General features: G+C 33.3%; 1 protein-coding gene across 1 annotated transcript in view; it reads left to right on the top strand.

Moving 5' to 3' along the window:
• The window catches only part of DGKB (diacylglycerol kinase beta), a 357,454-nt gene that overhangs the window by 70,163 nt on the left and 270,818 nt on the right, over window positions 1-16,473 (top strand). Inside the window, 2 exon segments of the mRNA XM_040548594.1 lie at window positions 11,031-11,184; window positions 15,361-15,501. Coding sequence (XP_040404528.1) covers window positions 11,031-11,184; window positions 15,361-15,501 — 295 coding nt within the window.

The following is a 16,473-nucleotide window of genomic DNA, read 5'->3' as shown; positions in this document are numbered from 1 at the left end:
TGGATTTATGTGTAGTACATATGAACATATATAAGTACATTTATAATCATTTGATTAAAAACAACTGCTGGTGGTAAGGTGGTTATATATATATATTTCTTACTTGGATATAAGACTAGAATGAAACTGTAGTGGTTGATGAATACATTCTAGATTTATTTGAATAATTAACATCAACTTATTTTAATAGCATGAGAATGTGGTGAAAGGCTATGCTGAAAAAAATGTTATTGCATTAAATTTTAGTCTTCAAATTTTCTTTTAAGATACTTTGTAGAGTTTATTTCTTGGAAGAGACATGCTAGCTGCTCTCAAATATTGCAGGGTAATTATTTTTGATGGGAGACATAAAGGGAAGATTTTTGGCAGTTATATATGTCTTTAGTATTGATGTTATCCAAATATTATTTGGCCATATGGAGTATTGGTAGGAGAAGGTTATGGAAGCAGGTGATTTATTTATTTTCTTAACTGTAAACATTCATGCCAGTAGATGACCATTTATATGCTGCTTTATCTAAGAAATAATTTTATTTGGTTGCCAGAATTTTTATAATACAGTTAGGTCAAAAGTGTATTAAATCAAATGCTTAAATCAGTAGATGTTAAGGGTTTTCATTTGAACCAACTTTTCCCCCAATGTACAAAGGCAGGTTCCATAAAGAATTCCAAATTTAATTTAAATTTCTCATTATAATGAACATTAGCAATACATTTTTAAACAACAAAAGCTTATGTGTTCTCCTTTAATTTGTTTTCTAGCTTATTGTCCCTCTCTGATAGTCTCTGCTTCCTCCTTCTCCCCCACGCCCCCATACAATATTTTGGCCAAAGTCACATTTCATTACAAAGCATTGTTAGAATCAATGAATCTTCAGTACTTGGACAGTTACCAGTAGCGCTTTTCACAGCTAGTCATATAATTGTTGCTAATGCACTAACACCAATGGAAGTTTGCAGTTGTCATAGTATTATGTGTGACTGAAGGCCCTGTAACATCTTCTCCTTTGTCAACAGTTCATTTGTCAGATACTGAGTCCATATAAATTGTGTAAAAAGAAATAATAATTAAGAGGACCCATACACAAACAAAAATAACCCAGAGCTATTATGGTCAGTAGATTAAAGCTGATAACATTTTTGGCACTATTTGGAGATCTGGCAACATAATTTAAAAAGTACTTAGTTTAAAATTACATTTTCAAATTCTATTTCCATATTCTCTGAAACGTTCTCTTTATTTAGTGAAAGCCATATTTCATCGGAGTCTGCTGGAAAGAATGATTTCTTTTGTTAGGGGATCCCATTGTCTCCACTAGCAGTATGGGTCTCCCCAGGCATCCGAAATTCACTCACAGAGTCTACTCTATTTAAAGCAGCGAGAGTTTAATGGTACCCATATATCAGCTCGACCTGAGTGCCTCCGAGGATGGACCCTGCTTGAGACTTTCCCTGGGCTCCCATACAATCTTTGTTTCATCAGCTACAGTCCAATCAGTTCTTGACATATATGTTATGTTCCTTCAGATTGGTGGCTCCTCGTTGCGGGGCAGGATATCTTATCTGCCAGGTATGGCTCTCATCCAGTGCTGCCCTCAGTCAGCACATCCTTTTTCCCCCTGTCCATGCCACCCAGACCCCGACACTATGCTGCTCAATGGTTCTCAGTCACTACTGCATACCACGTTCAGGTTATGCAGAGCTCATACTGCAGCCTAAGGCTTCACCAAATATACTCCACTAGTGGCAAGCTACTAATGGCAAACAATAGCCACCCGAGTTCCTTACATACCAGTAGCTTGTTTCCCTTTCACATTTTTTTTTTCATTTTGTTTTCAGGATGATGAAAATAGTGGCTTATGTTGAAATATTTTTTTATGAATTTAAAAGAACAAAAAGACCAAAGAGAATGTGATATCTCCACCCAGAAATTCTCTGAAAATATTTCCAAACACTAGATCATGCCTTGTTCCCATTTATGTGGCCTGTGTGGTAAGGAGGAATAAAAGGAGTTGCTGTTCTAGCCCCCACCCCCTGGCCCATCCACAGTGACAACTCTTTTGTCAAATGACTATTAGTAAATTGCTTTTTTGCATCTTATAAGGATTTATAAAAGAAGTGGAGTGATATATCTTCTCTTCCTTCCTTCTGTTTGTCAGCCAGTAAAACTGGCTGCTACTTGTACACCAGCTGTGAAAATACAGGAGGCAGTTAGATTCCTCCTTTTGCAGTTTTTCTTCAGGGTAAATCTTGAGTCAAAAGCAGTCATTTTTTTCTGATTAAATTTGTTCTCTTCAAATGTTTAATATAGTAGGAGTTCAACTATTCCATACCATATTTAAAATATCTGAATTGTATTCTTTATAAAAGATGCAAAATTTGCTTTACTTGTGTATGTATATCCTATTTTTCACTGAGAAACCATGTTTTGTGTATTCTGAGTATTAGGATATAGTGAGATATGATGTCTATAGCATGGAGAGTTTTGTGTATATTGGCACAGAACATACATGTAAACGCATAAACCTTCACAAAATGGACACTTGCATCTCTCTTTATCTTACATTTCTATGTACTGTCGGTAATACAGAAAAACAAATCACAGAATTGCACACCTTAACTTCAGTAGGAGAAAGGATGAAGCCAAATAGTCACAGCAGGCATTTCCTGCCTAAGCCTATTAAGCTTAGACTGTCCTCAGTTTCTTTTTCCTTGGAGTCCCATGTATACTGGGAAAATGAAATTGAAGAGTGTGAAGTAAGAGCTCTGCTTTATGCCATGGATGTAGAGTAGGAAGTGAAGTATTATATATGCATGCTTTAAAGGTATTAATGAGGTAAAAGACTTCATGTCACATATCTGTGAAAAACATAGTGTATCTGCAAAGAAATTTTTGTATAGTCATGATAGCACTATAGAAAATAATGGTCAGTTTTTATGGTCAGTTTTGAAGTATTCTGTGTGGTAACAGAATAATAAAATTGCACATTATTTTAACTGAAAATGAAGAAGGATTTTTTAATACCTATAAAAATCCAAAATTAATTGTAATATTTTATATTTGTTTCTTTGCGGAACTATCATTTAGTCAAATTGATAAGTCTCATACTATAAATCCTCTTGAAAATTGCATTTTTTCCTGAGAAGTGTAATTTATTTTTCTTACTAGTTGCCAATACTTTAATCTCTGAGTAACTTTCAACTCTCTGCAGTCAAGACTGCTTAGTAACATTTTATTTCTAGTTAAATGATTTTTTTTTTTTTAATATGTTCTTTCTATTCTGTCAGGATTTCCTGTGGTATGTTGAAACAGGACACATTAATGATGACAATCCAGAGGTAGGGAAGGAGAATAAAAGGCCAGGGTAAAGAATTTTCTCCAGAGTTGGCTTTTTAAAAATACTATGTTGGAAGGATAGGAGAACAGCTCAGAACATTTGTTCAAAGCCATTAGGGAGTTTTCCAGGAGCTTTTAGCAGCTGGATAAGAGGGAAATAGAATACTTCCCAGAGGCACGTTTCCTCAGTAAGATTCTGATTATGTAGGGACTTTTCTTCAGAGCTTACCTCAGTTTTTCCACTGAATTCAGATTATTCCATATAACTCAAAAAAAAACCCTCCTCTTATCTGCTTCATTATCATCTTCCTCAGTAGTGTCTGGCAGCTGCTGTAAGCAGGTTGTGTTTAAATGTGGTTGACATCTCTTGAGTCCAAATCTGGAGTTTGTAGCTCATTTCCACCCTTACCCCAGCCCCACACTCACTTATCCAGTTGTGCCTCCTTGGCTGCTGCCAGAACGAAGGAAAATAAGGAGCATTGAAAATGACGGTGGAAACAGAGGTGCTAACAAGTTGGTAGAAGGATTGGTAGTCACCACTGTTTCCACAACACTCCCCTTGTGCCTGCCTGGCCTAGAGGTAACCTCCCCACATACTGTGGTTTGTCCACAAATGGCGTCATCGCTCTCTCCAGATTAGACAAAATAGTCACTGTACGGTATTACCTTTTGTAGCTGCTGCTTTGTACATGCATATGTACATGCATATGTTGTTTTAATTTTGTATTATATTTTCCAGTATCTATGCAGTGTTATAACTGTGTTCCTTAAGTAACTGTCTTATATTGTCTTATTCCAAGAACATTGTTATGAGGAAAATTCTTGTTTCTGTTTTATCCTGGTTCTTAAAGGGCTATTTGAGGGAAGGAATTTTCTTCAAAGTAGTGTGAGTTGGCAGAGCAAATCCTAATTGTTTGTGTTTGTAGCTTACTTGTAAAATGAAAGATGCCATAAACTTCAGAGAAATTTCCACCCCAACACATTGATTGAGTTTGGGTTCTTAAAAAAACACTCAGTTTAAACCAAAGATCTGGGCAAATCTATCCATATTTGCTTAGTCAGATATTGTAACAGCAATATTCTCATGTTGTCTGGACAGATTAGTCTATTTTTATCACCTCTATAAAAACTGTTTTCCTTAAGCATAAGAAAGTAATAGTTATTTGCACTGATAGAACTTTTTGTATGTAATCTGTTCATACATTAACATAAACAAGACAAAGAAAAACAAAACTAATAAGTGTTTTGGACTGACACAGATTTGACAAAAGTTTAGTTGTAAAACGTATGCTGCATCTGAGAAGCCCTATCCCAAAGGTTCAGAATGACCTTTCCGAGCAATCTGCAAATATTGCTCACTGCTTCGTTTCATAAATAACACAATATGTATGTTTATATAATGAATATTTTATTATATATATAATAATACACAAAACAGTTCTGTTTCTTTTATTCATACGCTTAGATCCAAAATGGAATACCTCCACTCTGAGTGAAGTTATCACCCGACTCTCATATAACAACAAAAAAAAGTCATTTTCTAGAAAAAGAAAAGCCATTCTGTATAAAATCTACCCAAATACCTTAGATTCTTCTATGTGTCTGGAATATCTGAAAAATTTTGGTATCTTTTTTCATACATCTCTCTGACCAGCCTGATTTCTCAAACATGTTCAGATTACCTTCTCATTCAAAGAACTCTTTCAGTAATTTTTTCTCTAACAATTTCACAAGTAAATATTTAATGATTTGTTGGAATAGACATACCTTTTTTTTATTAAAGTTTGGTACTCTCTAGTGAAAGAGATAGGAGTTTGAACTTCCCCAGGCAACGAAGGGAATTCAGCCATGGTATCCCACTCTTTAGGGGTATCTACCAGAATTTTTTTCCCTCAAAGGTTGGAATATTGTCACTTTTCCTGTCCTTTCAAGATGAAATAGTGATCTTCACTGCACTTGGTGCACCATCCCTTTTCTTAGATTTTTTTGTGAACATGTATAGCAAGACCCGACAACACAGATTAATTTATTTGTCTTAAACGTGAGGTAAAGGGTGAGTTTTTTCAATCCAGTGAAGACTGAAACATTTTTGTTCACATTTGGAAACAGGTTTGTGGAACTTCTAGGTAAAAACCTAAAGGGTTTATCAAGTATTAGTGCTTTATGGATTAATAGCACTTGAGTTAGGCCTTCAAGATCTTAATATGAATAAGGACATCAATATAATACCAAAATCCAACTTTAGGCATTTTACTTCCTTTTCTGAACTGACCCATCTTGTTCTCATTAGACTGTAATTAGCTGCTTGGTTTTATAGTTACAAAAATGAATGAGTATGCACAGTGCTGTGAAGTAAAAGTCATACCTCATCACAGTATGTTAATGAATGGGCACAGTTAATACAGGTGTGAAAGGCACCTTTGGATGCCTTTCTGTGTAAATTTGTCATGATACATAGTCAGATGCAGTGAGGCGAATCCAGATAATTTCTTTTGGCAGTCAGTCAATCATTTAGAACTCATTATAAATTTTGCTTTGCTTCTTCTTTTTTCAGTGTATAGTACAAATCCATTTGTGGGGGAAGCTTACAGAAAAACAATACCTATGGATCAAATTCTTTTCAATTTGAAGCTCAAATCAATTTTGAAATTTTGTGGATGGTTAATTAAATGTTATGGATTATATTTGAAAATTTGTCACATAAACAAGATGCATATTTTTAATTTTCCTCTGTACTCGTAGTCATAGTGAATCCAGTTTAATGTTTGCTTCCAGAAAAGCTAAAAGTGATTAATCTTTGACACATTTATTTGCTATAAAGGTTTACAAATGTAAATGTAAAGTGTACAGTTTTACTTCTGCCTTCCGTCCTTTCTCCTTTTCTTTTCTTTAGGTTAGATATATACCTTGTTTTTGAATTTTAGGCAACTGGAAACACTGGATAAAATGTATAACTGGGAAATGATGCACATAAAAGTTGCTTCTAAGTATAGTAATATTATTTTAATATCACTAATATTAAAGTTAATATTTAATAAGCATTGATATTTTAATAATTAAGGATTTCTGATATTATTAGAATATTATATAGTAATAATATTTTTATGTGGAAATTAGTGTTTAGGTTAGTTGAACCTTGATAGTGCTTTTGAATGTATAATTTTCTGGACTTATATCAAAAAGTTTCAGAACTAAATGAAGTTTCATTACCCAAACATTGTAAGACACTGTAGTTTTTTAGAAGATTATAAAGATCTATAAAGCTTTATTTTGTGAAGTGTTTTTTTATTGTTCTTTTTTTATATATATATAATTTTAAGATATAAGAAATAGAGTTCCAGTATATTTCTCAAATGAGTTATTTAAGATATAGAATAGGATTCCAGTTATATATAAATAATGTAAAAACATCTACTTTTCTGTGACCTATTGACAATGTAGTTGGCACCCTTTTTTTATTTGGATCAAAACTAAAACAGCACTTTTTTTTTTTTTTCTCAGAAGACGTAGACCAAAATGATTAGAAAGTTCTTTCATGTTCCTCTAATTATTGCCTGCTTTGACCATGTCCTTATATATGTCCTCAATTAAACCATGTTACATTGAAAATTTTCTTGATATCCCTAAATTTGTGACCATAATCTCCCAAACCCCTGATAGTCTCCTATGAAATGGTATGAATTAATTCATGTGTCAGGTTAATCATAGTCAATTTGGTATATCCTAGCACACTCTTATCCTCTCATTTGGGAAACATCATGGAAAATGCTTTTCAAAATGCAAAATCCTTCTTTCACAGGTTCATTTAAATTCAGCTGGAGCTTCTGGAAGCCAAGCAACTGTTGAGAATTAAGCAATTAGCATGCATACTTAAGAAAACAACATCCACAATTATAGCTTATATATTGTTCTGATAGTATTGGTAGGAACTGCTTAGTTAATGCTTATGAATTCATTAACTGCAATAAATTATTTTCAAGTTATCCTAAAATATATTGAACTTTTCATCTGAGAAATTCTGGTATGACGTTGAGATTTAAAAGGAAGATGTTTGCATAGCTGAGTGAGCATGATGCATGTCAGTGTGGAAAATTAATGTCATCTTGCAGTTTTTTTTTTTTTTTACTTGTTGGTTCCCAAAGCGTTTTGTGGTTCCTTTGAAAAGTGTCTGAGTTAGTGGGGGAGGGTGGATAGAGGTTATGTTAGTAATTAGAGAAAGGCTATTTGCTTACTGAAGCATCTTCATGTTTTGAACCATTAAAAGTCTAAGAGGAAAAAAGAAAACTGCCATATGATTGCAGAATAGAAAAATGTTCATAATATTGTGTGTTGTTTCTCTCTTTTGTGAAAATTAGGCTGAGATTCAGCAAACATTTCCCATTGTTAAGTGTTCTATTCTAAATGAACCACACTCAATACTAAAAATGGTACCATGGTGCTCTAACACCTGTAACATGAGTCTTCTACAGTGGTCCTCATGGGATTTCTTTTAAGGAATTTTTCAATTTTTCTGCTGCTGTATAAAGTGTTATGTTTATTACAATGAGAGAGAGATAATAGAGAAAGCAATGAAAATAATTTAAAGTGAGCCTTCCTTGGAAACTGTCCCCTCTCTCATTTGTGAACTAGATGAATAATTGAAACTACTGCTAGATCTGCTACAGTCTAGCACAGTTCTGCTCTTTACTGTAGATAGAAAAACAAATCTTCAAAAATCACTGCAGTCCATTAGAGCTCAGTTCCTATTAGGATAATCTGCACTAAGCATATTAGATCCTCTTGAAAATGTTACTCAGCTATGGAGTATTAGAATCAAGGATTTCGTGTTTTTTAACAAGAACCTAATCACATGGATCTGTTCATAGTCTTTCTTCATGCAGAACTGTTGCAGAGTATTTATTTGATACAGCATGTGTATTTCTATCTCCATTTTGGACAATTAAAAGCATTTCTCATGTGTATTCAAGTCATTTACTAGCTCCTAGACAACTTTCAGCTTCGTTTGAAAACTTTTCAGTATCTGAACACTGATTTGTTGTATGAATGTTTCTACTTCATTGGGGGTTCACCGTTCACAGAGCATGTGAGAGCAAAGGATAAAGCACTTCCAGCTGAAGAAATCTAAGTGTAAAAGAGTGCTAAAGAACAAACACGTTATTTCCTCCTTTGCTAGGCACTCTAAGCAGTGGCAGTCAGGGTGTCAAATATATTAAGTGGGCATGGCAACCAAGTCATGGTATCTGTTGTCTTTCATGGCCAGAAATTATGTTAGGAATACTTGCTTTGGAGGGTGCTGGGATAAATGATGATCTGACCATCTTCAGAAAATAATGAGAACTTTGAACATCTTTGAGAAAGTCTTCAGGAAGAAAGAAACATAATTTTAACTTTTTTTTTTCTTTTTTTCTTTTTCTTTTTTTAACCCAAATCTCTAACCAAACACAGTTCTGAGCATATAAATAGAAAAATGTGGAGTTATGGATTTAGTTATTGCTATCAGCTCGGTGAACCAGTATTACTGAGGCAGCAGTTCAAAAATCTAAGACAGCTATAAACTCAAGGAATATTTTTTAGCAGACATATACACAAGGAAAATAATAATAATTAAAAAGCCTTATGTAACTTAGATATTTTATATATCCATACATAAACCTTAATTTAAATTGGATTATAATTTGGTTTTGTTTCTCTTTTTCACTTGGTTATTCCTCTTTATATGAAATGTAATGAAATAGCTAACAAACACATCATTGATTAAAAACATAAAAAAAACAATCTCAGGTTGTTAAAGTCAGTTGATTTAGTGATTAATGTATTTGTTATGCTTGCAGATTAAAAAATACATTTATATGGTGTAAACTCATGACCAGTTTACTTGGATGCCAATACAAATCCTTTTGCTATTGTTGTTTCATTGATTATATACTGTGAAGAGAATATTGGTTATTTTTTTATTGAGAATAAAAGAGAAAGTTTATAGCATGACGGAAAGAGTGTATGATTTGCCAATTAAGAAGACAATGACTGAAACTCTATGATGATGAGAGAAAGGTAGTTACTGTATATCAAAGTTGATTATTTCCATTTTATACCCAGCTTAAGCCTTGTGAAGGTAATTTTTTTCAGTCCCTGCTATTTTTGTGTTCAATCTGTAGGAGTTCTATTGGTGTCACTCACTTTCTTTGTCACAGGTGTTCTGTCTTAACTCAGCATAGATGCTCACCAAATTTGCATTCCTAATAATAATGACTTGCACAAGATCAGTCAAATTTTTCAATCTGTGTTGTTAGACCCTAGTTAGGGGAGTGATATATGTTCAAAACATTAGCCAGGGGCAGTTAGGTATTAACCTTAATGAGAATACCTTATTTAATGTGGACATAAAATTTTTGCATCTCATAAAAAAAAAAAGAAAAAGAAAAAAAAGGTGGGTGGGGATGGGGAGAGAGAGAAAAATCACTGCTCCAAAGTGTTGAAATAATTTTTACAATGACTTTAATATAATTTATACTGTGACTCAGATTCTGAAGTCACTTAAGGCACTGAGGATTTAGTTTCCTTTTTTTCCCTTGTATGACTTCAAGTCTTGCTAGTCTTTTCCCTCCTAATGCTGCATTCACTGGGCTGAACTAAAGGAGTTGAATTATTTTTCTCAGGGATGACTGGAGAGTCTTCCCCCGGCATGGGGAGTTTTCTCCAAGTTGATGTTGTGGTGTAATGTGGTTTTCTCTGTTAACTATTAGACAAGTTACTGTCCTGCTCGAGCTAGAAAGACAGCAACACTATATAGTTTACAGATTAACGAGTGATAAGCTGTTGTATTAAAATCACATATGTAACTGAATAGCATCATTGATAAGTGTGCAGTTGTGTCAGTTATTTCAGAGATAAAAGTGAAATTGTCTTAAGATCTCTTGACACATTTCACATCTTTATTTTTAGTGGTTCTATATTACCAGGGTAAAATGGGATCATAATGAATCTAAAATTCATTTTAATATTTAAAACAGGGAACACTGTCTTACCAGAGAGAAATCATCAATGAAGGTTCATTAATCAGCTCCTACCTTGATGCCAAAAGTAAAAATAAATTAAACTAAATTACAAATGCTTCAAACTGACAACCCCCTCCCCCCACCCCAAAGTTGTACAGTCTAAGCACTCTCATTTGAATGTTAGAACCTATTTAGATTATCAGTTCCTCTTTGACAAATAGCAGAAAGTGTAGTTGCCACTGAGAAAAGACAGGTAGCTTTCAATTGCCTGAATTTGGCATCTAAAAATCCCGTGCTTATTGTCTGTCTAATTACGGTAAAAAGGTAAGTCTTAGCAGATACATCCCCATAGCTCCCTACGTGCCTTTGTTTGCAGTTTTGTGTGTGCTGTTAAGCCATGTTGCGATTAAGAAACAGGTCAGCATGGAACTTAGTTTTGGGGTCCTTATAGAAGTGCTCTGAGTTTACTCTGGATTATTTTACACCGTACTCTGGGCTATTGAAACAATACTGTGAGTTTTCAAAGTAATAATTCAAAAATTAGTCACTTTCATGAATAAGTATGCCAGGCTATACCTTCAGGAATCAGTATTTTCGAGGATAGTCTAAAGTTTTTACTAACAGAGTATTATATGATGTGTTAATATGAAAGTTGTTGAAAAAATGATCAATTCAAATTACATTTTTTCCTCCTCTAGACAATTGATTTAGAGGGATTCAAACTGTTCATGAAGACTTTTCTGGAGGCAGAGCTACCTGATGATTTCATTGAGCATCTTTTTACATCATTTAGCAACAAAATCTCTCACTGCAGCCCCTTAATAAAAAACAAACCCCAGCTCCTTTCTGGAGGTAAGTAATAAAATTTAAGAATTGCAAGTTCTGTGCTGCTGCTCTTCACCTTCTAATAGTCATAAATATGTAGAATTCTAAACTATTTGTACTTCTTTGTTCTGATATTTATGAAATTGCAGAAACTAAGTCATAAATAAGGAATATTGTGAAGAGAAATGGAGATTAAATGGTTTAATCTTTTTAATTCGCATTGATGATGCAGCTGAGACACCAAGTGGACAGTCTGTCACATTAATGCTAAGCAGATTACTATGGTTACACAGTATTGCTGACTACTTTGCTGTACACTTAGAAACCTTCACAGCCTCATGCAGGATGCTTCTGCTGGTGCTCCACAGTTGCTCTACCCAGTTACTGCTGCTTCTCTTAACTGTTTTTTGCTGCTCTTAGTAATCTTACATACTTACCAGCTAATAGTATTTTAAATGTCCTATAACTGTTAGCAGTATTTGTTTTACCCAATGTAAGACTGACATTTTCACACTAAATAACATGGTTATTGAAGGTTATTATTCAATATTGGATATTGAAGTCTTTGATTTAACACTCTACGAATTTGGGAACTCTATCAAAACCCAGTAGCTAAAAGCAGAAACTAGGCTAACTTAAAACTAAATTTCATCTTCTGAATAGCTGGGCTAATCAAGCATTTAGAACATTTTGAAAACTGGTTTCATAGGTTTTTAGTTGCCTGAATTCTTCGTATGAAGATTAGATGTCTTCAAATTTCAGTTCACCCAGAAGTTGTGAATTTGGTACAAGTGCTACTAGCTAAATTGTTACGTGCTGCAGGTATCAAACTCTAGATTTCCATTGTTGCCTCAGTGTACAATATTAATTATAGGCTTTCAGGTATTGCCAGTTGAATCTGGCCTTGTTTATCACTTTATTGTATTACATTATGTGCATTATTTTTTTATTTTTATTTTTATTTTTATTTTTATTTTATTTTTATTTTATTTTATTTTTATTTTATTTTTATTTTTATTTTATTTTTATTTTTATTTTTATTTCTATTTTATTTTATTTTTATTTTATTTTATTTTATTTTTATTTTATTTTATTTTTTTCTGCTAGCAAAACTTGCTTACCACATTGAGCGTATGTATGGTTCTTCTTTTCATTTGAATTGAATAACTGAGGTATCTTTATACTTTCTAGTCAGAACTGCTGTGGATGTGTCTCTTTACAAAAATACCTGCTGTGAAGGCCGTATATTTTCAACTTTCTGTGCTTTTATTATTTTGTTATCTGGACTGGTTCCACATGCAGAGTAGTAGTCTTGGTAGGCTATTGCGTAATCAGTTATTTGGAGGATTCAAAATCTTCTCTTGCTAATTACGGCTCTAATAATAACATAGGTTTGGACAAGTCGCTTACACCAATGATTCAGTCCTTTGACCGTTAAGATACTTTGTCACAGAATCTCTAAGGACATTTCTAAATGTATTTGTTACTGTACTGCAGGAGCTATTTCATGTGTCTGACATTATCAGCATTGTATTTTTTCTGCTACACAGATTCTGCTGCCTATAATGTCTCAGCCACACAATTTCCACTCATTATTTTTAATCTTTCATTGAAGTTTTCATTGTTCTCATCAATGAGAATCATCAGCTATAAACACACTGTACCAGCTGCCAATTTAACACTTTTCCTGGTAACTCCAATAGCAGCTGACATTTACTGGTGCATATTTATTATGCTGTGTTTTTACACATGTTGTCTTGAGCACTGTTATTGCAAAAAGTTGTCTTTTATTATGCTGGTTTTGTGTTTTTGTGGCTTTAACACTTTATATATAGAAATGATAACAGCTGTTTCTAGGTCATTGTCAGATTTATTGCTACATTCTGCCTGGTAGAAGCCATGCTCAGCTTTCTTTGGTTTTGTTATCATTCTCTCTGATACATTTTGATTTTAATGTGTGGATTTTAATTTGTGGCTTAAAAAACAGAAACAACAAAGTGAATTCTGTTGTTATTGTTAAAACTGTATGCTAAGTTTCTTACTGTAGTAACTCCTAACCTTTTTCTTCTTCACTCTTTCTATTTTGTTGTTCATCTTCAGTTTAGTAGTCTTACATATGCATTTAGTGTAATACCTGAAGGACTGTTTGATAAATTGTTATATGCAAAGCATGTTTGGAGAGACAGTTCAGTTCATCTCATGCAAGAATTATTATTTGTGCATGAAAACATGGTGTTCATATTGCAGTTCAGTTGCCTGAGTTTTAAACTAGATGCTACATCTTTATAATTTGTAGCATTTAAAAGGAAATAAAATAAACGTCTGTACATTATCAATTGCAAATAAAAAAATATAGAAACCCTAATTTTAGGGTATCTAGTAATCTTGAAATGTTACCAGTGGTGAAAAAGCTGACTATACTGGGAAATAAATTTGTCAGAAACATTTGACATTTTCCTGGAAAATTGGAAGGTATACAAGAGCTAGAGAAGATCACAAGGAAGTAGCAGGGTTCATAAATCTATCTGGTATGTGAACATTTTTTTTATTTAGTGTCTCTCAGTCTACTCATGTCTGTTTATACATTGTATTTTCAGTTAAGGTGTCTGAAGAACGATGGAAACAGATGCCAGGTAGGCAGCAGCACTGTAAATCAGTATTGCTTCCACCCCTCTCTCCCACCTCTGATTATGAAGTAATACTTTGACACGTACCTTGCAGCTGATGATAAGCTAAAAGTTGCTTTAAAATTTGTATGCCATTTTCATTTGGATTTCATTGAAATGCAAGACTTTTTTTTTTTTCAAGATGAGTGGGTCCTAGCTTTATAATAACTTTTATTCTGTGCATAGGATTCAAATAAGACTAGAACATGAACTATCTGTGTAAACTGTGTCATTAAAGCTAGCATCTTAATTGATTAATGTTTTATACTGTCTTCATTTTAAGTGCACTTACTAACATACAAGCTCCTCTAGTAGAATGTTGCCATATTAAATCTGTTTATTTACTTAAATATTTACTTTCAGTCTTTGTTATCTGCCTGCAGCCATGGACGTGAACTTGAAGATATTTTTTCTACATGCCAATTTGCTCTTATTTAATGAAATATATTTCTATGTATTTAATGAAAAATATCTTAGCATACATACCTCAGTAGTCCTTTCAAAATGTCTAGATTGTAAACTTTTTCCAGATGAAAATAGAAAAAAAGAAAATTAATTCAATTTCCATCATCTACAGCAATTAATTTGTCCAAGACAAATGTGGCTTGAGAGAAATTATGTATGCAGGCTATGTACAGGTTATATACATAACACTGTTCTGAATAATGATGAAAAATATTTAAGGAGCAGTTGATCCCTTTGTAAAGATTTGTCTTAGGCATCACTGAGGTCTGTGGAAAATGTAACAGACTTGTAAAGAAAATGTCATTTTTTCTTTCTTTATGTAGTCCTGCTTTTCCTCTATTTTTCTGTATATATTATTAGTTCTGCAGATTCTAGTAATATCCTCAGGACCAATCATGTTAATGCTCTCTTTAAACAAAAATATTGACAATGTTGAAACTTGTATTCCAAGTGGTAAACTGGAACTGTTCTTGATCAAATTTGAATGATTATTATGACTATTATTTAAATTCTGTGTTTGTTTTCATAATAGTCTGTGATCAAGTCTTCTACATTGTAAATTTAAGTTGCTCTGGCACACAAATGACTCTCTTTGTGGGGAAGATTACACATTTGTCTCTAAAACATCTTCAACTGGTGTATCTGGTGACAATCTGGAAATCAGATGAAAATTCAACAAATGCAAGGAACTGGATGCAGAGTTGGGCAGGGATTGTTTTAATACATAAAATAACATATAACACAGTAGAATAAAAATATTCACCGAAATTATTTTGTAGTCAAATGACATCAGATTAACACAAATGTAAAAACAGTGATGCCATTCCCATACTTGATTTATTTTTATAATAGTTAGCTTTGTGTAGTATTTTAAAAAATAAACCTCACTTTCATTTTTATTCTGCCTTTGCTGGATAAACTATGAATGTGAATTGTTTAAACTTAACATTTTGATTTAAATTAAGAAATCATCTGAGGTTCAAATAAAATAAGGTTGCATGTACATACGAGTTCTGCTTTGTACTCTGTTTATATCATATATGAAAAGTAACAGTCTGTATTTAATTTCCAGGTCTGAGACTTAACAAAGGTACCTCTACATCCCGGCCTCCTACTCCTGCCAACTTAAGTTTACCAGATGTGATCCAGCTGAAGGATATTGTTTGTTATTTGTCACTGCTAGAAAGAGGAAGACCTGAAGACAAGCTAGAATGTATGTTCAATCTCTCTCTCTCTCTCTCTCTCTCTCTCTCTTTCTCTTTTATGTATTTATTTATTTTCTGGTAAAGAGAAAAGTGATCAAAATTCTGATTTTAAATTTTCTGAGTTTAAGACTTAGTTTTGAATAGCTTTCTTATAAAAATACAGTTCTAGGGGACCATTATTGCAGAAATGAGCTTCTGTTCTTTCTAAAAGTATTAATTTGAGATTCTGACCACATTCTATCTAGCACCCATGAAGATAAAACAATCCACAGTTAAAATAATCCTTTCAAATATTTCTTTCTATGCTATTGTCTGTTGATTCTAGCATCAGAGCTGTCAAAAACAAGTGAAATACACTAAGGATGCTTACAGGGCTATAGAAGTCATGAATAATGTGTAGAAAATGAGCTCATTCAGACAAAGAATAGTTGCTTATGTGTGCCATGGGATCCATAATTAGTGAATACATATAAGAAAGTAAAATATGATCTAAGTCTGCACCACTGTTGGGAATGAATGTTTGATTCTGAAAGTTAGAAATAACTTGATTTCTTAACTAGGGACCCGATTCATTAATGCAAAACACCTCCACCTGTTCAAAACCACCTGTTCAGAAAATGAGAGTTTGATCTGCAAATCAGAGAAAAGAACAAAAAACAACCATGTGTTTCTGCATTATAGAATTTTAGAAGTCAGTTTTCTGGATAGATAAATAATTAATCAATCCAATCACATTAGTCCTTCCTGAGACCAAATATACTTTGATATACAAGACTGGTCTGTCTGTTAAAACTGTGGGATCAGGCTCTGATACTGTAGAGAAACAAACTATTAAGTGTGATAGAAAATGCAAACAGTAGGCTCTGTCTGCTGGAATGAGAAATTCATTACAGGGTTATATAACCACGTTTTTGAAGTATCATGATGTTCTGTTACGTGTAGTTAGCTCACAATGACAACTTAGTACTGTGAGATCACTG

This window comes from Cygnus olor, chromosome 2, assembly GCF_009769625.2.
Source record: "Cygnus olor isolate bCygOlo1 chromosome 2, bCygOlo1.pri.v2, whole genome shotgun sequence".
NCBI lineage: Eukaryota > Metazoa > Chordata > Aves > Anseriformes > Anatidae > Cygnus > Cygnus olor.
The sequence above is the reverse complement of the archived record's forward strand: the minus strand, read 5'-3'. Positions and strand labels throughout refer to the sequence as shown.